At 36.9% G+C, this 27,011-nt stretch overlaps 3 protein-coding genes across 4 annotated transcripts; 1 reads left to right on the forward strand and 2 right to left on the reverse strand.

The window, feature by feature from the left end:
• Positions 1-2,658: 2,658 nt before the first annotated feature.
• Positions 2,659-10,985, reverse strand: LOC147515829 (calcium-dependent mitochondrial ATP-magnesium/phosphate carrier protein 3-like). 2 transcript variants are annotated; one of them, XM_086588608.1, is made up of 4 exons: positions 10,108-10,985; positions 3,764-4,549; positions 3,536-3,612; positions 2,659-3,430 (listed from the first exon to the last, which is right to left on the reverse strand). In XM_086588608.1, the coding sequence occupies exons 1-4, from the start codon at positions 10,544-10,546 to the stop codon at positions 3,410-3,412; spliced, it is 1,323 nt and encodes a 440-aa protein (XP_086444734.1). In that variant the 5' UTR covers positions 10,547-10,985; the 3' UTR covers positions 2,659-3,409. The 2 variants fall into 2 exon arrangements, with proteins under 2 accessions (XP_086444734.1, XP_086444733.1); XM_086588607.1 differs by having other exon boundaries at positions 3,522-3,612; positions 10,108-10,972.
• Positions 10,986-11,404: 419 nt separating this feature from the next.
• Positions 11,405-19,722, reverse strand: LOC147515830 (uncharacterized protein At5g49945-like). The gene is made up of 3 exons (XM_086588609.1): positions 18,538-19,722; positions 12,113-12,316; positions 11,405-12,022 (listed from the first exon to the last, which is right to left on the reverse strand). The coding sequence occupies exons 1-3, from the start codon at positions 19,552-19,554 to the stop codon at positions 11,792-11,794; spliced, it is 1,452 nt and encodes a 483-aa protein (XP_086444735.1). The 5' UTR covers positions 19,555-19,722; the 3' UTR covers positions 11,405-11,791.
• Positions 19,723-24,242: 4,520 nt separating this feature from the next.
• LOC147515831 (DNA ligase 1-like) lies at positions 24,243-25,144 on the forward strand. The gene is made up of 5 exons (XM_086593064.1): positions 24,243-24,337; positions 24,437-24,534; positions 24,654-24,745; positions 24,839-24,955; positions 25,034-25,144. Exons 1-5 carry the CDS (start codon positions 24,243-24,245, stop codon positions 25,142-25,144), a joined length of 513 nt encoding a protein of 170 aa, XP_086449190.1.
• Positions 25,145-27,011: the final 1,867 nt, after the last annotated feature.

Here is a 27,011-nt window from a genome sequence, read left to right on the forward strand (position 1 = left end):
CGCCTTAAACAATTATAAAGTTTAATTGTATTACCTCTGTTTTGATAATATATAGCACATTCACCTAATTAATTAATTTTAGTCATATAGCTTATGTAGATAGACATGCACAGTTAGCATTGGCACATTACTTTGTAGATTATTAGTCCATAGTAGTTTTTCCTCATCAGATTTAGTAGCTTAAGTTATGAGTCATTAGTTTTGAGGCTTCGATACAAAGAGACATCGTCTATTCTCGGTCCATTCAAGTGATTACATAGCACACTTTTAACTTATAAAGGTAATCGCTTTTAAGGGGTCTCAGATATTCATATACCAATTACTCAAATAGTGAATAACCTCAGTAGCTTTGAAGGCATGCTAATATCATAGCACACATTACTTATGAAGCTAATCGCTTTTAAGGGGGTATGTATATTCATATCATAGATCCCCAAGATCGCTTTTACTTTTACACCTAATGTAAGTTGATGAAAGTAATTATTACAATCTCGATACTTTATTAGTCTTTCATTGTTTAATTTTTTCATTATACTTTTGTACATTTATGTTTTGTGTAGAAAACACAATCTCAAGACGTCGGAAGGATCAAATATATGCAGTACAGTTGAGTCGATTCGGGAGGAACTTAAAAACTCGAAAGATTAGTTAAGCATCTATGGAGAAAGAGAAGGTTTTAGCTCTTGAGGAGTTGAAGGTCACGGAGAAATTGGCTGAGGAGGCTACTGAAAAGATTGGGAAGCTTTAGTTTCTCAAAAACGAGTGGAGGAGACTACTGAGATTGAGAAGTTCCGGGCTACTCACGCGGAGTATATATGCAACACAAAAAGGGAAGAGGAATGGCGAATCGAGATCACCGTTGTCCGACTCAATATGTTTGCCGATGTCACATCCCTTTCATCCCACTATAGAGGAGCTCAAACGAATGAAACATGAGATGCCCATGATGAGTGATGCAAATAATCAAGCATTGAGCCATGCCGATGATCACGACCAAGATTGCATAAATTAATGCCGAGAAAGTGGAATTGCTTTCTGCGGAGTTGTGTCGTGTGAAGGCCTTCTTGATTCCAATGTTGAGTTAAAATCCAACGAGTATAATTGAATTGATGAAAGAGTCAAGTCCGAGGTAAAATTCCTAAAATAAGAACTTGAGAAAGCTAAAGCTACCGAAAAAAAGGGCCACAAAATTTGAAGCTTTGATTCAACAACTAAAATAAGAAGTCGACTTCATAAAAATGTAGAGTTGGTAATACTATACAATTACCTTAAAAAAATTGTTCCATCTTCTACTGCCCAAGTCATTGTCGTGTTTTCTTCATGAACTTTCATTGGTACAATATTTTATACATTTGTGATTGCACACTTTCTTTCAACAGTAGTCATGTGGGGAAGGAAGTAAGAGGCCAGGTGGCATATAGTGGATACAATTGGTCGTTTGACTTAAAACTCAAAAGGTCACTGCAGCTACTACAAACCTTAAAGGGGACTCAATCGATTGTTCAGAGAGTAGCTCAATTAGAATATTTTCAGCTCTTATAATATGAATTTAAAGTTTTCCTTTTATTATTAACTTGGTATGATACTCATTTTCGTCTCCTATGTATAAGTTACTCTAGCTCCAGTGCTCAAACTGATAGAAGAGTGCATGGTGGAACTCATGCATCCAAATTAAAAAAAAAAAATTATATAAAAACGGTCCCCGTTCGTTGAACGGGTCCAAAAATCTAGTATATATATAAAAGTTCGCGCACATTCTCTCTCCTCACCATATCGCTCCATTTTGCACTTCCAATTCCAATAATATGATTGGCTCCTAAAAAATCGGATGGAATAATAATTAGTGACACCTCCCCAGATTTGTTTAAATCTCCCTAATCTATACTTAATTTTCTATAGACTCCTCAAATTGATAAAAAAAAAAAAAAAAAAAACACACAAAATAAATAAACCTTATCCAAATTCTATCGAAATCCTAACTTTTCTCCTCAAAATTAGGATTGTCTATTTATCTTTTTCCCTTTCCCTACTAACTAAACACTAATGAATGAAAAAAAAAAAAAAAAAAAAATTAATACACTACCTCCCCGGTTACACTATTTGTACTAATATTGGATATTAGTATGATTTAAGTATAGTTTTTCAGTTAAAATGGGTTAATTAAATAAAACTAATTATAGTATCTTAAACTGGCCCAAACACGCAACACACCTGTCCAAAACAACAAAACCAAAGAGTGCAAAAGACGAGTGACCAATAATCATGCAGATGAGAAATGAGATTAAACTGCAATACGAGCACACCGACGAACCAATGGAAGTCTAAGTAAACTGAGAAAATCATATTATAGTAAAGAGTTTAAAGATAGATAAAGTAATTTGCGAATGTGTTATCCTAAATTCCTAATAAGTGGGTTACAAATATTATTTTGGTCAAATAACAGGAGAGTCACTGTTATACAACTACACAAGTTTGTGGTACTACTGCTCAGAGCAATAGTACTTCAAGACGGTAGAAACTGAGAGGGTATGTAAAGTGGAGAAGAACCAAATTGATGTATTTACTGCGCGGAGCTTTTACTCTTTCTTTGTTTCAAAATATGATAAAATAATAGAGACAAACAAATAAAAAACAAAGCAAAATAAAATAAACAGCGACTGAAAAAAACAAAGTAAAACATCAACTATCATTGTGGCAATATCACATTATTGTACAACACAATTTTAAGTTTCAAGAAACAAAATTAACCTGCGAACAATAAAAATGAAGTGTATCTTCTAAACAGATATTACCTTCAGGGGACAAAAATGTGACCAAAATAGAAATTGTAGAAGTGTGCTATTTGGCCACTTCCAGCATATCTAACATCCCAGAAAATGCTTGTACATTGAAAGGAGATACAAAATGCTCGCTGCAGTAACGAGCATCAAATAAAAGTCACCTCAAAATTAAATTATTTTCATATAATAGGCCAGACTTGACCAAACTCCAAATTAACCATGATAGACTTCTCCTTGCAGGAAAGTATCATCTCAAATGTAACTGAAAGAATCACATCAGATATTACTCTTTTCATCATCATCATCATTATCATCATTGAACATTCTCAACCTATAGTCAACTACGTCAGCATGATAGGTATGTGGGGAAGCTACAACATACCCTCCTTTTTTAATTTTTCTTTTTTAATTTCTTTTTTCTTTTTTCTTTTCCAAGTAAAAAGAAGCTAAACTTTACTTATTCAAGGGCTAGGTTCTTTTTCATGGCCTCGTAGACCATATAAGTAATGCTTGCAGATGGCACAACTTTGAGCAGATTTGGAAAGATTCCTCTGTAAAATCCTCGAATACCTTCGTGTTGGAGGGTTCTCCAAAATACATCTGACATCCCCTTATAAGCAGCACTGGAATTAGAACGTTGAGCTTGCAGTCTGGAAAGCACAAGCAGAATGAGATTCAATAAATATTCAATTAGGTCGAAAAGGTCAGAAGGAATAAATCTGAAGCATATTCATACTTCACCTTGTCCTAATAACCTGTAACGGGTAAACACATGTTGCTCCAAGAGCTCCAGAAATTGTCCCACAACCCAATTGTGTTAGAGGACCTGGTTCTGTGAAATACACAAATTTTCAAAGGCTCCACAAATTTTCAAAGGTGCAAATACTTGAAGCTATCCGAACGAGGAAATGCTATAAAGCAGAAAAAAGAAAATGAAAAGGATAGTCAAAACAATAAATGAATAGAGATATAGCTGGACCTACCACTCTCATGGAGAATATAGGTCTTTGACATATCTTTCAGCTTCTCGTATGCTGCCAGGTCAATTCCTGCATATGGAATAATCCCAAGGATAGATGGAACAAGGCCTCTATAGAAGGCGCGAGGTCCCTCATGGACCAATATATCTCTTGAAAGTGCTCCTAAATTAGGGACTTTTCCACCTTCGCAAGCACAAGTTTGTAATCGGGTCTTTACAAGGTCCATTGGGTAAATAGCAGTTTGTGCAACTGCACCCGCCATTCCACCGGCAACAAGGCGGCCAGCAGTGCCGATATCACCCTTATTTTCCCCTCTGGCTTCAGTGATAACACCCTTCAGCATTTCATATGTGTAAAACCTGATGGCACTTTCAGGTGCTACCTTCAGGACATTCAATCCATTACCCCGGAAAAACCCTAAAAGACCACCTTCCCTCCATATGTCCTTTATTGCTGGGACAATACGACCATGTGTGGTTTGGACTTGCATAACCACTTTCAGCCGATCGAGAGGAGCAGTTGCAGTACGAGAAGTGGCTCCTGCTATTCCGCCCGCAATCAAATATTTACTCGCATGAACATGTCTGCTGATACCCTCTGGAATAATAGCCTGTTCCCCAATATCGACAAGACACACTCTTTCCCAGTATTGATAAATGTTCTCTATAGTTGCCTCGTGGGGATAAAGTAAAAGAAAATCTCTCCATTCTTCAAAAGTTATGATTCCATTATTATCCTTGTCTACATGCTCCACAAAGCGAGCAAGCTCCTCGTCATCCATTTCAATCCCTGCAGCACAAAACTGCCATGGCTTATAAGATGAAAACTTGTAAAAAAGCGGATCAATAGCTTAAGTAAGAAAAGAAGCAAATTTAGAATAAAGAGTCCACAAATAGCACTACCTGACAGTTCGAATATACCTTTTTGTTCTAGTTCAGTGCTACTAGCAATGTCAAATCTTACATGATTTTATATAACCACATGAAATAATAACTCCTGGAATGAACATATGTACAGTACTACTCTAGTACATTATATGATGGGATAGATAATGCATATTAGTTATGCATTCAGATTAACATTACTAAAAAACTAAGTCACATAGACATGGGTAAGTGTGTCAGTGTCCAACACGGATACGGAGTGGACCTATATGATGTATGACACTGAGACACAATTATTACTATTCTTTAGTTACACTACTAATTGTTGGGCTCCAGACCTCACAAATGGTCTCCTTACAAGTAAAAGTGATATACAATGGAATTGTAACTATGCTAATAGCTTATGTTCTTGGTCTTTTAGGCTTTAAAAGCTAGGTTACATGGACACGCCATATTTTGAAAAAAATCCGTGTCGGACACATATTGCATGTAATTTATCTCGAATTTTGATATTTTGCCGTGTCCGACAATTTTTATCCGTGTCCGATACGGAGTGTCAATGTAACCTAGTTTAAAAGAAACCCTTGAATGGAATTGTATGCTAATAACGTGTCCCGTGTCTGTGTGTCCGTGTGTCGGACACAGATTTTCTTTAAAATATGAAGTGTACATGTTACATAGATAAAAGGAGAATAAAAGAACTTTACCATTAATGAACCCAAAACATATCTCAGTAGGGGAAAGTTTGAAGTATTTCATTTCACATTAAATAAGTTACACACACACATAAACACAAAAAAAAATTATAAAAAAAAAATTATAAATGGATCACTTGAGTAGTTAGGGCGAGAAAGAAAGAATAAAATTCCTCTCTCACAGTCTTCTTTTCACTTCCCATTCTCCTAGTAATCATTTCTCCTATCCAAATGAGGAAATCTAGGCTTGTACAAACTACCAAAGCATTAAAGCGAGGTATATATGATTAGCCGAGATGGCAAGTTGCATAACCCACCAAAAGGAAAAATATAAATTACTTGTCTTGTCAAACGACCAAACGTTAATTCTTCCAAGGGAATGTGTATAACAAACAAAAGAACATTAATCCCGAACGAAGTGAGTCTTGGGCCAGGGATGTTTAAACCCACTTGTCCGTCAGTCCGCTTCATCACAAACACGTTTTTTTTTTCTCAACTGAACACTAGATTCTGTTGTTCTCCTTTCCTTTCTTCATTCAGCTCCCACCGTTTTACGGTATACTAGTTTATCATGAATTCAACTTTCAAGCCTTAACTATATGCCTATATTAAATAGTTTCATAAGAAGTATAAACTGCTGCAAACGGAGGTTATAATTAAACATTTAAACTAGAGCTGGTTGGACCTACGACAAGAGACACGTACCAAATTGTGATTGCACGTGTCACTTCCAATTCTATATATGGATATCTTAATCGTAAAGCATATGTGACGCACCAAAGCACCAAACCCATACATGATCATACACACATTGGTTGTTATATTGCAGAATTGGACATGGTATTGTTAAATTTAAAGTACCTAATATCCCTTTCTTGTAGCAAGCAAGGCAACAATGAACAACAGATACATTAAATCAATGCTGTGAGCGCTTTCAAGATATCCTATTAAAAACATACACATGCTTAATTAACTTGTTTATTATATTTAAATACGAGAGTGCCAATTTAAAAACATTTTTCTAACTATGTTAACCAGAATTAGAGACACTAACAGTAAGTAGTCTTCTTTTTTTGTGTATGATGGAGGTCTCCTTGTGGTCCGTTAACCGGAATTAAAGATGATAATGCTCCTCATAGTTGCTTGACAAAAGAGTGTAATTTAAATTGAAATTTGATCTTCAATTCAGAAAGGAAACAAGAAAAGGTGTTATCGTGCTGATAAGTGTTATCAAATGGCGTAAATTATAAGTCAAACACATGGTATGTTTCTTTCATTAATATCTTGTCCTTTATAAGAACTCATTCACACAGAATCCAAATATACACTAATTATAAGTTGTACATTTAAGTATGATAATGCTACAGTCAATATCCCACATGCAAGAAACCATTACTCACCTAAAGCTGCAGAAAAACCATCCCCAGAAAATGCTCCTGATACGGCACATTCCGCTAAATGATAGTAAGATTATGTTTTAACTGATGAATAAGAGATGGAGAAGAAACTATGGAGAAGAAGAGAGATAAGAGTCAAAGACTATACGGTCTTTTTGGCCTTCTCTCACACAACTATATATAGGAAAAATACAGGGGTTTACATAAAAGAAACTTCCAATAAAGTTCGGGTCGGGGGCGCTGCCCCCGGACCTCCAATGGGTCATCCACACGCAACGAGGACTGCACCCTCAAGAAATGTCTCTTTGAACTCTAACAATGACTAATTCTTGATCATATGTTCGACACATGATGTCGCAAACTCCATTACTCATTTGCACACATCTGCCCCTGGTAAAGTACCCCCAAAGGGTGTTTAATTAAAAGAAACTTCCAATAACGTTCGGGTCATTGGTGCTGCCCCCGGACCTCCAATGGGTCATCCACACGCAACAAGGGCTGCACCCTCAGGAAATGTCCCTTTGAACTCTAACAATGACTGATTCTTGCTCATATCTTCGACACATGATATCGCAAACCTCCATTACTCATTTGGACACATCTGCCCCTGATAAACTACCCATCCCGCAGTCCCCACTCCCCACCCCACCCCCCAAGGCCCTACTGTCCAACCATCATCTAAGACAAAAAGTCAGAGTGCTCCCAAGTAACAATGGAGGGCAATGATTCCCCTTCTCTCCTTAAGAATGACAACAGTCAGAGTGCTCCTAAATAACAATGTCCACACGAAGAAACACACCTTGAGGGCCACCGACAGTTCCACATGAAGCCAAGAACCCATCGGATATTCTTTTTTCTTTTATCGTTAAAAATAATATATATTGATATAATTGAACTATTACAATCACAACATGAAGATCAGAAAAACTAATGTTCAAGGACCACCCCGAAACCCAAGTACCCCCCCACCTATCAACTTGATCACATCCAACCAAGTTGATGGGGCAAAAATCTCTAATTTTTTTCATCTCTAAAATTTCAGGGATATCAATCTATTATGGAAGTTTATGTGGTGGCCCACACCGACAAATCAATCTGAACATAGATTTAAATATCTCAACTCTTAAGAAGGTGCACTGGAGCACTGATCACTGCTAGTAATAGAAATGCTACCAAAGCTAAGATAAAGGAAGAAACAATTCTAAAATTCGTTTGGTCTGAAGCCTATTCGGCTATACCTTCCAAAGCTCCAAATGGGAACGGAGAACCACAATTTGCCAATAAAGCTCACCAGACTCTTAAGAATTGTATCTTCCTGAATGAACCACACCAAGCTCGTGGGCAATGAAGCTAGTGAACTTGAAACTTTCAAGGATAGCTAATAATCACATGGCTAAACAAAAATGGGACGTTAAAATTATGATCTCCTCCACTAAAGATGTTTCCTCCACCTCGATCTCCACTATATTGATCCTAAACCTTGAACAAATATCGACCCATGTTTATATTACCTTTTTACAAGTTATCACCATGTCTAACTGATCTCTTCTTCTAGCCAATCAACACACATATCCTTCAGCACTCATTGCCCTCTCTAAGCAACATAATTGAATTCCTTTATGCTCTGAACTATGACATATTCTTCTTGAGTTATAGGTATGTCCCACCTATGTTCAGTTGCCGAGCTTTTACAGCAATTGGCAATTTAACATGGTATCATAGCTTCAGTTTTAAGAGATCTTGGGTCAATCCAGGTGCAGGTATACAAAAATAAGTGCAATACCCACCTGTCTTTACTCTTTACTTCCAACGTGTCTCCGTTAGGGCGAGTGATGATATTATTTCACCTCAATTCTAGGTGTGCTCCACCTATTCACTATCCTTGAGCCTCATCATAATATCCATAAAATTTCCCAGCTCGACCTTTTAGAGTAATTATCGATTTCACACTTCTTTTAGGAGTTCATACTTTTTAAATTCAAAAAAAAAAAAAAAAAAAAAAAAACATTCACACTGTTTCATACATCACTCTTACTATACCTAAGAAATGGCGCTTCTTAGATTGTACTAGTGTGTGCACGCACTACGTGCGAAAATTTCTTAATCTTGGAAAATATAGAAAGTAGGAAGGCCAAGTTAGTCATGGTAAAATTTAAAAAGTAGGAAAGATGTTGACACAAGGCACATGGCTGGGGTTCACTTCCATATGCAAATACCAAAATCACCCTATTGTAAGAATACATTTTAGTTTTCTCTTTGGATAATATTGGAACTGTGAAACTTGTAATATTAAAATAACAAACTCGTGTTTGGAAAAAAGTAAAGAAAAAAATTGCGGAGGGAGAGAGAATGGCTATTCGGCTACCTCGCCTACACCTCTTATAAATATAGTGAGATACGGTGGGACCAAGTGTCCAGATCATCACACGGTGCCTTGCAATCGGAAATATATAGGTTTGTGATCTGATGTTGCGTAAAAGAGAACTTGAAAATATCTAGGATAGCTAATAATAACAAGGCTGAACAAAAAGGGCGTTGAATGGTATGATCTTTTCCACTAAGGACGCTTCCTCCATCTTAGTCTCCAACATATTAATCCTAACCCTCAGAATGACTACTGACCCTTCTTTAGTTATCATTTTTATATTAATTATCAACACAACTAACTGAACTTATTTTTAACCAAACAAAACAGAATCGCTTTCAGCAAATATGTCGTCTTACCGAAAAACTTAAATTCTTTTATACCCTCTACCTTTGGATCTTCCCTCAGAAGTTTATACTTTTTCGCCGAAAAAAAAAAACAGAACAGAAAGCATATTTCAGCCTTCAATTAGTTCTCTTTCACAAATCACTCACAATACCCAAGAAATGGGGATCATTAAATTGCACAACCTCATATACAAAAGAGCGAGGATCACAGGGTACCTTGCATTCCAAACCAGATTGTTTTTTATCTGATGTTGCTTAAAAAGAGAACAAATTAGTGCACTCACGCATCTCGCAACTCAAAACCCCCCTCCCCAAGAATCTATCAAGCTTGTATAAAACCGGGATCTCTTTTACTTAAGACACACAGTTTTCCCCTCCACAACTAAGAAGCTCGCGCATATAAAAGATTTCTTATGAGCTCCTTTCCATAACAGAATTTAAACAGCCAAAAAACATCGTAGCTTTTGCCAAATAAGCCTAGTCACAAAAGGATAGTGTGAAACTTGTATCTGTCAATACATTTCACATAAACTCCTCAGAATGTGGTTAATCCTATTTACTCTATCCTTCAAGGAGAAATTTTACCACAACTTAGGTGTCACATAAAACAAACATATTTAGCTTGTGTAATAATAAATGACAGAAAGTATAATGTGTACCTGCTTTAACAAGTGCATCCCAAAGCTCCTCAGGCAAAATGCAACCATTATGTTCAACATCAATAGCTTGAAAAATACGATAAAGTTCAAGCTCTTTATCATCCATATACCTTCTAAACTCTTGATAATCCACCCTACCATCTCTATTAGCATCACAAACTTTCAACAAATCTTTAGCATATTTATACTCAGCTGGAATTTGTAGCCCAGATAACCCCGCTTCAATTTGAGTATAATCTAAATACCCAACATTTTCTACATCAAAAAAATTAAATAAACTACGAATTCGTGTCTCCCTTTCTTCTTCTGTTTCTCTTAATGCTAGTAACACGTGTTCCATTGTTACTGGTCCTTGTTTCTTTACCGGATTACACCCGGGCCGCTTCCCTTTTTCTTGTATACCCATTGGCTCAACAACTGCCTGTTTAGCCTCAGACATTTTTGATTTCTTTTTTTTGTCCTCTCAAAAAGAAAATAAAAATGGTCTATTAAATAAAATCTGAATTGAGAATAGAAGAATTCTCACTTTCTATTAAATAAGAAAAAATAGGTGGTCATTTTGTAGTCAAAGGTGTTGAATTCAGCCTTGAGTAATTCTGACTTTAATTAAACGCAAGTAAATGGAAACGTCTAAAATGTGAAGGAAAATTGGGTCAGCTTCCGGAAAAGACGGAAGTGGGTAAAAGGTACAAAGGGTGGATCTCCTCCGGGGAGCATTGGGGAGAGAGAGAAAGAGGAGGGTACTGTGGAAATTGTGTGTGATCAACTGTTGTTTGGTGGCAAACTGGCAGTGGACAGAAATGGAGATATTATTTTTTCATTTTCTTTATTTATTTGGGAATATTAATTATTAACTTTATTTTGTTTTTCTTTTTTTGAGTCACTGTTTGGAATATTCGTTAGATACCTCGTTTTAGGCATGTAGAACTGTAGCGTGTGTTTTGCGTAGAACCAGGAATTTTTGTAGGTTAATAACACGAACTTTTTGCTTTAATTTTCCATGGTCTTAAAATTAGGAAGAAAGGAATAATAATGGTTTTATTTGGACATAACATTGGTCATTGTCAAATGCTTCGAGAAACATTGGTCATTGTTTTTCCACAAATATAGATGAATATTAAACTCTAAAGTATATTACCATCAAAAAGTTTTCCATAGAAACGTGGAATGTTGTACTAAACTCTAAAGAAAATGAACATAAAAACAGATAGGAAGGGTTTTTTCTACGCGTGTGTGATTCATCGATAATAACAGTTGTAACCATCAGAAAATTCCACAAAGCAAGAAGCACGGTAGCTGAGTGGCGCAAAGCAATGCTGATTGCACCTGGCCTTCTATTCCATTTTTCAATCAAACTAACTTGTGCTTTAGCAAGAGTAACACATACAATCGGCATTCCTTTACTAGTGAGAAAGCAAACTTGGTTTAAATTGCATTGCCGTTACTAAAGGGGTAATAGAAATGAAAAAGAAAAACAACCAAAGCCTCCCTAAACTACCTACAAGTGCTCGTGAACAGACAATATACAGCTCCCTCATCTCATCTGATCAATTACGACCCACAAGGGTGAGGTACGCCATGTACTAGCTAGCTAATACAACATTATCGGGAAAGAAGATACATGTCCCTGAGGGATAAGAGAGTTGGAAGGTGGGGAAATGCCTTATCAGAGCAGAGATTGCATCTAGTGACCACGGGTCATCTTCACTTTAGGCATCACCTTCTTCATCTGTTTAGCACGGTCTTTCGCTTCCTTCTTGCGGATTGCCTCTGCACTGAGCTTTGCTTCTGCCTCCTCCACCATCTTTTTCTTCTCTGCCTTCTTCTTCTGCAATGCTTCCTGCCTTGCATTTTGAAGTTCCTTGTATACCTCCTGTGCGACCTTCGCCCTAGCCACATCTGTTTTAGAGCGAGCCTGAAGAAGCACAAATTGAAACAAGGACAATGAGCGAAACAATTATCAGTTATTAAGTCATTGCTAACGGAAAATGATAAACCAACAGACCTGTGGACTGAGCTTATAACGCCCAATTAAATCAATGTAGTAAGGTACTAGAGCCACTAATCTCGTCATATCGGCCATGGTTTTGGCATCTGGGAGTGCAAACTTTAATAACAGCATCTTCCTGTGAGACCCCATGTATTGATCGGAGAAATGCATGGAAATGAACTCCTTCCCAAATTTGGGGAATGCTTTATCACCAAAAACCTGTGCAGAACAGAGAATTCATAATCATTATCTGCGTAACCTAGATACTAATCTGGCTTCAAAACCATTACAATATATCCCAAACAACTTGATTGATTGGAGACCCTCATTTCAGTTTTGAGAGATCAGAGTAAGGGGTTAAACACCTGCAAGATGATGAAGGGCCACTAAGTACCCATATGAAAGTAATATAAACCTCTCGATAAATGCTAAAAAGAAAAAAGTTGTTCTCAAACATAAATTATAAACATTGCAAATCTATTTATATGAGAGGAACATTGTATAACAGAATGTAAATAAAGATATAAGTGATTACATCTTATACTTCTTAATCAATGCTCGTTGTTATTGTTGGTAACATACTACTCAAAGAGCACTCAGCATAAAACTCCTGTGGTGCATAAAATGTCCATCTGACCCACTAACTTAAGGAGAGGAGAAAAATCTTTATATTCCACAAGCACTGCTAGCAACAGAGCAAACTAAAGTTTTGACAGTACTGCATAATATCCAACCCCCAAACAAAAACACACACAAACAAACCCACCCACCCACAAATCAACAAATAAAATTTTGCTTCAAAATACTTTAAACATATTAAGGAGACAGAGAATAAAAAAGTAAAACCGACAAAACATATATTTCCCAGTACACCCGCTTGAATATCATTGACCATTGACAACCAATCTGACACATGATTAACAATCATGCTCTCACACATTGCTGTTTTACATCAAAATTTAAGGAGGACAGAGAGACGCACATCTTTTTCACCCAAGTGACAATGACCATCACAGACATTGCCTTTACAACATCAACATCCTATATGCACCAATAAGTAAAGTAGAGAGACTAAATTTTCTTGTTGTGCTTCCAAAAAGTGTTTTATACATCTGGAAAAAAAATTGATTATACTACTCCTTTTTGAGAAAGTGAGCATCATATTAATCTGAGAGTACTGGCCAGAAATCAACCACATTGAAGCTCACGCCCATTTAAAGAGAACCAGTTGAAGCTTTTGATGATCATGAACTCCAGTGAGAATGTCTCGGGGATTGGTTCCTTTTTAAACATGTCAAACAGGAATTCTGTCTTCTAGGACGCAAGGAAGTAGAGGAAGGGGTAATATGTTGGTTGAAGATTCAAGTACTTCAAGTAAAGCTATGTTTATACTATCGACATCCGTTAGAGACTGACTTTTGTACCTACTAGGCTACTAGTCAGCCAAGTCAACTCAGATGTTCTCTAAACATGTAGCTAGATCAGCAATATCTGACTTAAGCCACTGAAATATGTTCAGTCAAAGCATCTCAACTGTCCAAGTCAACTCAGCAAATTGAAGCATTGACTTTGTTTTAACCAAGTCAACTCAGATGTTCTCTAAACATGTAGCTAGATCAGCAATATCTGACTTAAGCCACTGAAATATGTTCAGTCAAAGCATCTCAACTGTCCAAGTCAACTCAGCAAATTGAAGCATTGACTTTGTTTTAACCATTCTGAATGTCCATCAAGATCCCAAACAAATTAACGCTCATAAATCACACCAGTGGAAGCCAATGACCACCCTATTTAGTAAACATGGGTGACAACAACATGCATCATAGGTCATCTACTAATCTTACCACATTATGCCCGGTATCAAAGTATTCAATTATATTGTATAAACCAAGCCTGCTTTCATCCTACAGTGAGCATATACAAGAGTCAGCGTCCACCACAAGAATGCAACCTTTTTGGACGTGGCAGGCCAGGATGAAAGAGAGAAAACCAGGTGTACAGTCTTTTTCCTCCCTTTTCTTTTTCCTAATAAACCAACACTTTATTGAAAAGGTGGGATATGACACATGAACGAAACAATAAGCTCCACATAAATAATTACTAATCAACAAAAATAACCAGTACTCAACTGAAACATGCTCCTAACTCCACACTTGCAACATTGCCAACTCAACCAAAGCCTCACAAAATAAGGATGTAGCTTAAAGCATAGTATTACTGATGTGGGCATGAGTCAGGTCATAGTCAAGTCAACCCCATGGGTCGCATCATTAGGCAAACCCTTATATAATTCAGTTGGTCCAATTTGAATTGTTTCAATTGGTAGCAGCCATGTGTCTTAATACAACTCTCTGGATGAAAAACAAACGAAACAATAAAACTCCAACAAAATAACCACTAGTTGACGGAAACATGCGCATAACTCCACACTTACACCTTGCCAAATCAACTAAAGCCTCACAAAGTTTAGACCCCTTGTCTCAATATTAGTCTAACTACTATACAGTGACCTCAATATTGATCATTACTCATTCCTTGCTTCCAACACACGGAGAATAGAGTAATTGATCAATATTTGTCTAACTGATGCAACTGCTGCCCCTCTCCCTTTTATTACTTTGTTTTGTTACAAAAGAGAAGCCAAGAAGTGCAAAGAAAATGAAAGAGAAATCTAACAACAGACATCTGAAGATCAAACTAAATTGTCCAGTGCCCAATAATGAATCCCTGCTGAAGATGACTCTGCCAAAAGGAGTAACCCTATATCTTTGAGCAAAGGAACATAAATCTCTTGAACGAGATAGCCACCACCTCCATACCTGGCAACCTGTCCTCAAAATGTCCCCTATTCCTCTCCATCCAGAAACCCCAAATGATGAAAACAGAAAAAAAGGAAAAAGGTACACATTCCCAAACATGATAACCTCAGGTGAATGAACTCAAGACCCAGGATGCAACAAATCCTTCACCAAGCGGTGGCAGCCCAAAAAATTCCCAAAATGATGGGAAAACAACACTACTTTTTAGAAATATTGCCAATGCATGCTAATATGACTGGACGACTCCCCATTTAACAATATATGAAGGAATGAGATTTTTCCTTCCATGCTCACAGGTGAAGATACACATCAATTGGTCGGAACTCTCATCCTTAGGCATCCATATTCTCAATCAGAAGTTGACCAAGAAAAGGCATAAATTAGCAATCCATACCCGATGTTCTGAACATTTTGAACCATAACTGCGACATAATAGTTTGACTTGACCTACAACTCACCCAAAAAGGAAAACAAGAAAAGGGGAAAAATCGATAAACATTATTGGGTTCCCCCATCGCTTCGACTTGTGGAATTATGGCACACCTCTACGACATAACCAGAAAGGCATGCCTCTGGCAAGCAAGTGAGGTGGGGCCAAAACACATAATTAGACTAGCGTTTATGGGAAAGCAAGCACTGTGAGCTGCTGCTGTTCCTAATACATCACATAAGTCTGGTTTTCCCTCCAAAATTCTCTGCTTGTTATTCTATTGTCCACAAACTGACACTATGGCAACCCTTTACCTCGCACCCTTTGGCTAAGTCAATCAAAAGTTATGGAGTGCCTTTGTGACATGACAGTGAGTTTAAGAAGATAATAGAAGCCTATCCGCCTTAAGTGCGCCATATCGTCATGACAATATTGGACTCAACAACAAGACCACATAAAGGGAAATAATTAGTAATAGCTTCCAAAAGTAGGAGGCTGTAACAGAACACTCCCCAAATAACCCTTCTTATCGATAGAATAAAGTCGTTTATCCCTGCCTTGTCTTACTGCAGGAATAGAGTCCACCGTTTCCGTGAGGGCTGAGCGCAGCCACATTCACCATATTTTTCTCATGGTGGACCGAACGAAGAAGAAGAAGATGAGAGCGGTTACCTGAAAGCGGCGGTGCAAAGACGGAAGAAGTGGTTGATGTCTTCACTCTTGAGGAAGAAGGATGGAGGGGACCAAGTGTTCTGAGGCTTGCTTTTTGTTTTTGTGTTTTTTTTTTGGAACACTAAAAGACAAAAAAAATCGGACAGACGGAAAGTGAGTTTAAGCGTCCCCCACCCAAAAACCCACTTCGTTCAAGATAAATCCCCAGATCCCAGACAATATTACCATTATCTTGTTACATTATGAGCAAATCTGATGATCCTAACAAATAGATTATGCTTAGTCGATTTTCAAAGATAAATAAGGCTAGAAACCTAGTGAAAACTCAAAAAAAGAGTAACATTCCTTTTGAGCACTTTGTGTGTAGATGGGAAGATATTTGACTTGAGAACGGTGTTTTCTGTTTCTTGTGTACATTTGTTGTTGTTCTTTCTTTCAGTTGGTTATCGATGTAAGGATACCTCATCCTACTATTCCTATGTTTTTATATTTTTATATCAATGAAATATCTATTTACCGATCAAAAAAAAAAAAAAAAAAACTCAAAAAAAGAGATCTATCATCAACCGGAACATCTATCATTGGATACACTCACCATTCAATCTACATTCCTCTGGACAGTCTAATATTTTTTAATATATCTTTCTAAACCCCACAAGGTGACACGCATAGGGCAAGGTCACCATACCATTAAGGCAACTCAGCTGACTCTGACCAAATCAAGAAATAATCCACAAACTCTGTCTCTCACCAAAACGCCGCAATCACTTACCTAAAACGCTGGGTAGAACTCATGCAAGCTCCTACAACCTATGTTTCTAGACAATCACAACGTCTCCCAACTTTTTCTTCACCATATAGTACCTATGGCTCTCCTAACTGTCATCCCAGAGAAAATCTTAATAATCGACTGTAAGTTAGAATCCATTCATGCGTATATGAAACAGGGACTTATAGTTTGCAAAAACACTAAACAGAATTCTCTTAAAGGAGAAATAACATATCCGCCATGCGAGCTTCCAACCAAAACTCTCGTTTAATGGGTCTGAAATAACTCTGAATCTATACTCGCCCCCAAAGGAAGGTCTACCCAGCTGTGCAACTTATGTATGCAGCTAAGCAGCCAAACTTATTCCTAACCCCCACAGCCAATATGCTTGTGGCATTCAAAACACAAAATGTACAACAAACCCTCTCCCCTACACCTTAACTCCCTTACATATACAAACATCAGTCTTTTGCCTGTGTCTTTGTCCTTTCAGATCCCACATATCTTTAAACGTAATTGTCATCCTACCCGACATCCACTTATGCTCGACTAGAAGAAAACCCAACCCTCTCTAAGTGGACCATATATACCTCCTACATTTTTTCACTTTTCCCACCAAAACCATATTGTAACAAATCACCCATGCTTTCATTTTTATTCTTTTGCACAGTTAAAAAAAAAATCATTGAAACAGGAAATTCTGATAGGCAGGTCAACTACAGTCCTAGATACAAGATTTATGTCGAGGTTGGACAGCATCACTTATGAATATAAGACCCCTTACGGTACAACAATGAGACTTCCAACTCCAAAAGTTCATACAAGGAGGCTTCATCTTCAAAGACTCACCTACCATGTATTGTGAAACAATAGTTTCTAAAAAGTAACCCTTTAATAATAATAATAATAATAATAATAATAATAGTAGTAATAAGACTAATTATAACAATACCTAGTACCAACATTCAAGTTGATTTCCCAATAGACACAACCATGCAAGCGGTGCAATATGCCAATATCAAACACCAACGTGATGGACCCCCAGGACATTACAACTACATTGAAGACACCATAGTCACCAAATAGTGATGACGCAATAACTAGGATAGTGTAATCACTTGGGGAGATCGTATAAGTCAAGTGAAGTTGATAAAAATATGTCAAACTATAAAGAAAAAAGTCGAAAAACAATCTATCTTAAAATTAAGATCATACATGCATAGCTAATTAGTACAGTATTATATCCATTGCTATCATAAAAAACTATCTTGGTTTACTATTTCTTACAGGTTATTGCTAAAAGAGAAAACAACTACAGAAATGATCATTGAGTCACAATATGGTGGAAGAAATAAAAGGTAATCCTAGCTATTACTTCCTCAAAACTATTTGATAAACATTGTCATGATTGTAGGTGTCTTCTATAGTCTGTTCTGAAGATTCACATTGTACAGTGAATATGACAGATCAAAGCTCCTGCCTTATCCTTTTTACATCATTACCAATAGAGTTATACATAGTTCTTGTACTTCTTCTTTTTTTAACTATCACAAATGTGATTAATCGCACAAACAGGAAAATATATATTAAACGCCATTACAGCTATGTTTTGTGCAATGTTACTTCTCATAAAATTCGCATAACACTGAGCAAAATAGAGGACTTTTAGGCCTCTAGCTAAACAAGCAAATAAAACTAAAAAATGACCTGACAAACGAAAACAGTATATCATTCAAGTCCAAAAAAGTACCTGATCCAGTACAGCCTCATTAATAATATCACCAGCCACCTCTTTGGATTCCGATATCACCATCAACTCCTCCGCAACCCATTTCCTATTACTCGGCCCCGAACTAATCAAACTCCCATAAGTCTGAAGATCCCTCAACTCCTTATGCATAACTTTCGCCGCTTTCTTCTTAGCAAGTGCGAAAACAACTTGATCCATTCCATCATCATTCATATAAACTTCAAAAGTAATCTCATCTTTACAAGGCACAACCATATTATACAACCTGGATATCAAATCATGTCTACTTTTTAACTCCATAGTAGCTAACATCCCCTGACAAAATCTCCTCCCACTCGCGTAAAACTTAAACACATTCTGCCCCTCCTTTAACAATAACGGTGTATCTTTCCCATCACCAGTCCCTAATAAACTAAAATTTTTGTCAAAGATTGAATCCTTAGTAGCAAATCTTGATGCCCAAGACAATGCTATATTCTCATTCTCTTTTTTCCCAGTAAAGTAATTAATAATAAATGTTATCAGAAAACTCACACATATTATCTCCACTGTAAATGACCCTATATTCTTAGGTGGGGACCGCACAGGTGGGGCCACTTCCGTTTTAATAGGAATGATGACGTCAGGTGTTTCTTGAATTTTTTCAAGAATTGGAACTCCTTCGAATTCATCCTCGTCCCAGAAATCTAGGTTGTTGGGATTGGTTGGGGTGGTTGTTATTGGGTCAGGGATTTGAGGATTGGGTGGGCCATGATCAGTTTCTAAGTTGGTAGTGGGAGGAGGGAGAGGAGATCTGAAGGGTAGATTAGTAATTAAAGATGATGAGTCAGACTCATCATCGATGATGTCATCGGTTTCGTCACCGAAGCCTTCGAAGTCAGCGGAGGAAGCGAGGACGGAGTGACGGGTGAGTTGTTGGGTTAAGAGAGAGAAGATGGAAAGGAGAGCAAGGAAATATAATAGAGTATCGTCACGTGGGATGAAGAGATAAGAAGACCAGGTTGACGAAGAAGCCATTGTGGAGAGTGGGAAGTAATGAAACGAGATGGGAATAAATAAGAACGTTGTTTGGTTATATAATCCGAGACTAGAAGATGGATGAATGTCTAACGAATTTTTTGGATAATTGCGATCAATATCGATAAGGTCCAAATGCCGAGCCGTGAATTTCGTTGCATGTAAATTTCGTCGATTAATACCAATCTCACGGGTTCTGTATAAGAAATCTATCTATATGTGTCAATTTTGTCAGTTAGAGAGTACCTTCTATAGGACAAAAACGGACGAAAAAATCACTTTCAACGCCAATTGTTGTTTTTAATAAATAGCCCGGACCAACCCGAAACGACCCGGTATATATAGTATTAACAATTATTGTTCATACATATTCTATTAACATGAGCTATGAACAATCATTGTTAATTTGGGATAACAATTACTGTTAATTTGGGTATAAACAATTACTATCTGTATATCCATACCTATTTAAGTTATGAACAATCACTGTTCGTATGAACAATTATCGTTCATATTTATTTTGGATATGAACAATAATTGTTATTAGGTCAACATAATATATGATCAGTACTGTTTAGGGGTGACTTCGGATTTGATCAAACTTTCCATATTTTTTTCGGATGGCAATATCTTTTCCAAATCCGATCCAATTCTTTTCCGGATGGTAATTTCTTTTCCGAATTCGGAAAATTTGAAAAATCAGAAAATTTCAAAAACGGTAAAATTCAAAAGTAAATCAAAATTTTGAATTATATAATTGGATTCTCTTTTAGGATAACTATTTTTTTTTAATCCAGTTAATACATTCATTTAGCAATCATTTTGAAATGTATTAATCCAGTAAACAACTTTGACCTTTTAACACGTTCATTAAGCAAGTTTTTTCTTCGTATTAATGTATTAATTCAATAAATATAAAGATGAGAGAAAGATAGACATGTACTAGAATAATAATATTGATTTCTTAAAGTTGTGAGAGAGACAATGTTCTATTTCTCTAGGGTTTTTATTTGGTTTGTAACTATAAGTACTTTTAATTTAGTAACTACTAGTTTTTGAGCCCGTTCAACGAACGGGGACCGTTGTCATATAATTAATTTAATTTATTTATAATATTTTATAAATTTAATTTTTGAATTATTATGTACTAAACCGTTTTAACTATAGAATACTATAATGACCGTTTTCATCTAATTAATTTAATTTATTTTTAATATTTTATAAATTTAATTTTTGAATTATTATGTACTAAAAAGTTTTAACTATAGAATATTATAATAATTAAAATTTTGATAAAAAACACAAAATTCTAGAAATATTCAATCTACTACCTTGATAGTTAACCATTTGATAGTCTAAAAGCTTATGCAGACAAAAATAAACCAAAAACTCGGATAACTAACGAAGAATTTTGGTTATGTAAAGGATAAACAAATTTTACCCTTTTACATTTTGGAATTTGAGAACGGAAAAAAGTGTTGAATTTATGCACATTATACATTTCCTATGAACTATATTTGGACTTTTTCGCATAAAAAAACATAGATAACTGGACTTGTTATCTTTGAAAGATCTCGCTTTGTTTACATACGCCTACCAAACAAACTATTGTGTGATGTTCATACTAATTATCTTAACATTAAGATCTTGGCGTGTTAGTATGAATAGCGGCATAGGTTGATTTGTCCTGCATCCATCAGTTGATATTTGTTCCTTTTGACCCACCTTTCCCTGGAGTGTCGTAGTTGGTCTTGCGTGTTTTTATTCATCTAGTCGCGTGAAGATCCAATTGGTCTGTAGATTCTACAATACCTTGTGACAGATATGATGCGCAACCACTCTGCGTTTTGGTTAAATAGATGTGACAATTGACTATAACCAAATACCTGTAATTTGCTACTCTGCGTTTTGAAATGTTAGTTTAACTTATCACCATGATTACCTTTTAAGTCTTATTGAGGTATGGGGTCATAAGGTGATGTTCCGCTTCGTGATGATGATGAGGCAGATCAGTAAATAGGCGTATGAGATCGATATTGCACTATTTCTAGGTTGCACATACCACAATAATTTATTGTAGGAACGAATATTTGAGATCACCGAAATTTGTTTGTATTGTTTTCTGGTCGAAATAAAAACTTCGATAACTCATGGATTCTCGTTACATCAACATCCCATATAATTTGGGTGGTCCGGTTGACATCATTCCTTTAAATTTATCAGCTCGTCTTCAAGATTAGAAATTATCAATTTTTTGGAGCATATAAGCTTCCTTAAATGAAAGGGACATTGATTTAGACTTTTCTGTTAAGGTCTTTTTGGTGCATAAAAATTCATTGGGGTACTCTATGATTTTGAATCAAGGTTAAAACCTTATGAGCTTTGTTGTGTGAAATTGAGGTTATGGCCTTGTATGTTGAGATCTAGGCCTCGGGGAACATTCCGAAAGTACAAAACCGTGAGATTCTCCATATCCCGCCTTGATGCTTTCTTTTTATCTTTTTATGCACTTGTCGTTTGATTTGTCCAATAGTCGGACATTTTTTTTACCGTATGCAGATAGCTCTATTTGTTTCTTCCAATGATGCTATCTGACCGGGTTGGCTTCCGACATTTATCAAGAGTGTAAGTCGTGGGAACATCAAAAGATGAGAGCCAACCTTGCCAAGGTATGTGTTTTGTGGGAGTGCTTGATTTTTCATGTTAATTGGTGGGATTTCTGCTTTCCCATTTGTGCGAACAACTCCACTTTTATGCGTGGAAAAGCCGAACCAACAAAGTCGTGGCATTCACATTTTTTTTATTATTAATTTGGAAGTGTATTTTGTGCTCTTTCTGTCAGATAAGCCGGTTCGATGGGATGGCTTTAATTTAGACCAAACTTTCTTGATTAGATATGTTCTCAAATTTTCAATTACTCGGGGCTCCTACTAACCCCCTCAAGTCGAAAACACTATCGAGGAGCCATGGGACCCTTGAGACATTCATCTGCGTCGTCTCCCACACATTCTTTCTGACTTGTTTTGTTAATTTCTCAACTCTCTTCTCGCGCGAGTCCACCTACTTTCAATGGAGCAAGACATAGGCGGACTTCATGTAAATAGGCAAAAGCAGATCCCCGGTATTGATATATTTAAATAAGGTAGTATCGGGTTGTTGGTTCTATTTGTGAAGTGCTTTTAAATTTGAGGCAACTTTTTCCTCAAGACTACAATTAGCTTCCATCTCCAAATATAAACCTTCCAAGATTGAATATATCCGGTCCATATTTGTATGTTTTTCTCGCCTTCTACCGAAAATACATTGACTCGATTCTTAACCTCTATCCGGCTTTGGCGGGAACCTTCCTAACACCTCGCTTGCGATTAATCTCCTTACTCGGGCGACCTCACCCTAGTTACCTGTCAATGCAAGGATGTTGCCGAGTAATACATGAGATCTTTGAATCGGACGGATCCGGTTTCCATACACTATCTGCTTGACGCTTTGCAACGCGTCTACATCCCCACGGTTCGACATGCCGCAAAGCGAGTTTTAAACACCACAATGTCGGGGATCAAATAACATTTGGTGATAAAGTTCTCGGCTTCCTTCGGACTCCCAAAGACGGGCAAGCATGTCAACCACACAACAACGGGGTTCCCTTGTAGGTCTAATCCCATAGTAAGACTCCATGATTTTGTAGTAATTGCACCCTTCCTCTACCAATCCAACATGGTGCAAAGCGAGAGAACCCCAACAAAGGTGACATTGTTTGGCTTGATACCGCACTTCTCATTGTTTCAAAAGTTTGAGAGCTTCCTCCCCATAGCCGAATCACAAGATACCCCACAATCAAAGTACTCCAAGAGACGACGTCAGGATGAGTCATTGATTCAAAATATTTGCGAGCATCCGCTAACCGAAGTGTCTGCATCAAATCCACTTTAAATCCATTGCCAGTGTTCACTACACCATAATAGGATATTTGCAACACGCCCTTTTTTTGATTTGCAACGGTTATTTAGCGTTAGTAAGTTTCCAACGTTAAATAAGCATTGGCAATGTTGTAAAGCGTTGCTTTATTTGGGTGAATTTCTGGAATTAATTGCTAAGGCTTAAAAAGCGTTGGAGAAGTGTTACAAATTAAAAACTTAAAAATTTCGCAAATGAAAAAAATCGAAATATAAAACATAACTTTTTTTTCTCTCCTCTCTCTCTCTCTCACCGCCGCATATTTCAAAATCCCTAATTTACGCACTCCTCAAAATCAAATGTACATATCTGTTTCTAATTCCCTTAGATCTTTCATTTCTGCTTCCAAATCTTCACCTCTCTATGCTGGTTTGTTTCTTTAACTATTTTTTCAATTCAATCTACATTTCTCAATAACATAGGGAAGATTTATAATAATTGATTATTGTTATTGTGTAGAAGGGAGAAGCGGTTACCAAGCAACTACTACTTCATTGAGGGGAAAAGCACTGTTGTCGCCTCGTTTTATAGAAGAACAGAGTCGAGGAATGTGCCCAACGGATGGCTCTCGGATTTGCTTTCGCCCTTCCTGCTGCAGGTTTACATTTATATATATTTATTTATTTTTGGGTGTTTGTATTGTTCCTCTAAGTGGATGAAAGGAGATGATGTATTGTTTAAAGTAAAAGGTCTGAGTAGGAATTTATACTACTCATTTTGTGGGTATGAATTTGATGGTGGGTGTCGGAGTTCCTACAGCCCCTTCTATTGCTTACTGTTCAAAGCCTAAAGGAGAAGAATCTGAAACTTATCATATTCGCTGTTCTTGGCAAGTCAGTTTTTTTTTAAAGGTTGGTTTCTTTTGTTGTCGTTTTTGCATTTTTGGTTGTTTAATTGATGATGGGCTGTTTTTATTTGGTTAAAATAGTGAAGAAGCTGCGAAAGATGCTATAATTTATAGTTATAAGGCTGCTGCTAGTGGATTTTCTGCTAAACTTACTCCTGAACAAGTTTCTCAGATCTCAAGTATGTTATTTTGTTTCTTTCGGTTTTGTACTTTCAATTAAAGCTTGGGATTGGTATGGTTAAAGATTTAATATCTGTCGTTTATTTATCCGCCAATAAAATTGCCCCGGCACATCAAGGGATTGAGTTGGGGATTGGGGATGCTAGTATTATTAAAGCTTTAGCTGAAGCTTATGGTAGGGAAGTTGTTCATATTAAAAGCCAGTTAGAGGTAATGTGTTCTGTTACTTTTTACTTATTCCGTGTTATTATGTTGTTATTGTTTTACTTTGTTGCTTTTATTTATTTACTGTTGTATATTTAGACATGGGGTGATTTGGGACTTGTTGCGAAAGCTAGCCGTTCGTCTCAGAGGGTTATGTTTAAGCCTGCTCCGTTGACTGTTGTTAAAGTTTTGGATACGTTTCGTGCCATTGCTAAGGTTTATTGTTTGTTCTTCATTTTTTTTTAATGTATGTTTGTAGTCCATGCTTGGTCTTTTGATTATGAATGTTATCAGGAGTCGGGAAATAATAGTAAAGAGAAGAAAAAGAACCATATTAAAGGACTTCTTGTTGCTGCTACGGATTGTGAACCTCAGTATCTAATTCGCTCACTGCGCAGGTTATGATTTAAACGTCGTAGATAGTCTTTTGTTGATTTTGTTTACTTTTGCGGTTTGCTTACTATGTTGAATGTTTTGGTGCATCAAAGTTGCGAATTGGATTGGTGAAAGCGGACTTTGTTTGTAGCTTTAGGGCATGCTGCTGTTTATTCTGAAAAGGAATCAGCTCCTTCTTCACAAACCCAGTCTTCTCTTGAAGAGGTTAGTTAATATAGCATGACTGAATTTTAGTGTTCAGAATAGCTGTTTTACTAGTTTTATGTGGATTTGAGAATAGGGGTAGAAGTTGAAAGTTTTTTTTTTTTTTTTTTTGCTTGACAATCAATATCATTTTGTAGCATCCTTATGTTTATGGGCTGTTCTTGACAACCCACTCCTACCGCCGTTAGTGTCCCACTAACCGCCTTCCCCCATAATGAGAGGTGCGGTTTTCCTCGAAAGCTCCGTAATGAGTAGATGCCATGACTGTAACCCTGGTCTTGTAGGAACCTAGACGATGTGGGACTAAAATACTTTCACCCGTGTGCTAGGGCTTTTCCAACACAACTGTGTAGTATGACATCCTCTTCCGTAAGTAGCTTTCTTACCTGATTACCGGCCTGTAGGGCAGTACACCCTATTTATGGTTATGATTTGGACTGTATATTTAAAGCCAGAAGGAACATTTGTGTGGTTGCTTCGTAATTGGTTCCAAATACTTGGCTTTGCTTTTGGCATTATAATGACCATGTTCAAATATTAACCCACTAATACTTATTTTTCTTTCCTTTTATTTGTTTATTTATTTTTTTATAACAGTGTGGCGGTTATCTGCTTGAACTCCTCCGGGGCATGGATGGTGAGGGCCCGCAATTGGGATTGTTGAGCTTTCTCAGAGTGTCATTCAGGTACTGTTTTGGAAGGACTAGTTACTACAGTTTCCTTTTGTACTAGATCAAGCAATTCATCCGTATCTGCTTACTTCCTTGCTTACAAAGTGGTCACAGAATGCAAATTTACTACTGCATATTCGTACTCTTCGCAATAATTGGTTCTTTTGTTAACACAATACTTAAAATCAGCCTTTACTGATAAGAAATATTGAAGGGGTGTGAGGGAATCTCATCACAACAGAAACAAAGAGGCAACAAAACTATGCAAAATTAAATGCAAGTTACACCGGATATCCCTGGTCCCCAATCTGCCGTTACTATATCCAAAGAATAGCCCCTCCTCTCAATTTACATAGAAGTTCACAGCCATATGGTGGCCTTAGTGTTTCGTATTGTCAGATGCAGGGAAGAAGTTTCTTTATACAGTTTGTTGCACATATACAATATACTTTATAGTGTTGAACCCTACTCGCATATAGCTGGTCTCTAACATTCTTTTGTGCAGGTTGTTCCTCTTAGTGCAAGAAAGGGATCTGGCGGATCAACCGAAGGCAGTGCACCATTTTTGCAGCTGCCACATTTTAGTGAAGTCATTTTGAAAAAGATTGCACGCATAAAGGTAAGTTCATCCAATTACATTTGGTATTCTACTTCAAGAGAAAGGTGTTATTGGTCAGCGTAAAGAGTATCATCGATAAGGTTGTTAGACCTACCGAATCCTTGAATGGTTTTTCGAGGATGTGGTGAAATTCTTTTTGGTCGTGGTATATTGAATCAAAAGATGTTAATAGTGGACCAAGCTATTCTTTAAAGCATGCAATTGACAGAGTCCATATAGGTGCTCGCTTTATAAGTCGAAGAACTATATCACAGGCCCGAGCTACTTGTACAACTACAAACTTGTCGGGTCATTTGTATCTAGCGTATACCGCATTGAATATTTGTACGATATGCGTGCACATGGAAACATGTAAAAGCTGGCCAAAAAGTATAAGCATGAA

Source organism: Coptis chinensis, chromosome 2 (assembly GCF_015680905.1).
Source record: "Coptis chinensis isolate HL-2020 chromosome 2, ASM1568090v1, whole genome shotgun sequence".
NCBI classification, from domain to species: Eukaryota; Viridiplantae; Streptophyta; class Magnoliopsida; order Ranunculales; family Ranunculaceae; genus Coptis; species Coptis chinensis.

Excerpts from the sequence above, each read along its gene's own strand:
- LOC147515829 (XM_086588607.1), bottom strand. The coding sequence starts at position 10,546 with ATGTCTGAGGCTAAACAGGCAGTTGTTGAGCCAATGGGTATACAAGAA. Across the intron at positions 4,550-10,107 it reads GGATGCACTTGTTAAAGCAG|GGATTGAAATGGATGACGAG; the intron begins GTACACATTATA and ends TTTGTGCTGCAG. Across the intron at positions 3,613-3,763 it reads CTATATTCTCCATGAGAGTG|AACCAGGTCCTCTAACACAA; the intron begins GTAGGTCCAGCT and ends TGTATTTCACAG.
- LOC147515830 (XM_086588609.1), bottom strand. The coding sequence starts at position 19,554 with ATGGCTTCTTCGTCAACCTGGTCTTCTTATCTCTTCATCCCACGTGAC. Across the intron at positions 12,317-18,537 it reads ATGAGGCTGTACTGGATCAG|GTTTTTGGTGATAAAGCATT; the intron begins GTACTTTTTTGG and ends TGTTCTGCACAG. Across the intron at positions 12,023-12,112 it reads GTTATAAGCTCAGTCCACAG|GCTCGCTCTAAAACAGATGT; the intron begins GTCTGTTGGTTT and ends GTGCTTCTTCAG.
- LOC147515831 (XM_086593064.1), top strand. The coding sequence starts at position 24,243 with ATGGTGGGTGTCGGAGTTCCTACAGCCCCTTCTATTGCTTACTGTTCA. Across the intron at positions 24,338-24,436 it reads TATCATATTCGCTGTTCTTG|TGAAGAAGCTGCGAAAGATG; the intron begins GCAAGTCAGTTT and ends TGGTTAAAATAG. Across the intron at positions 24,535-24,653 it reads ACAAGTTTCTCAGATCTCAA|GGATTGAGTTGGGGATTGGG; the intron begins GTATGTTATTTT and ends CGGCACATCAAG.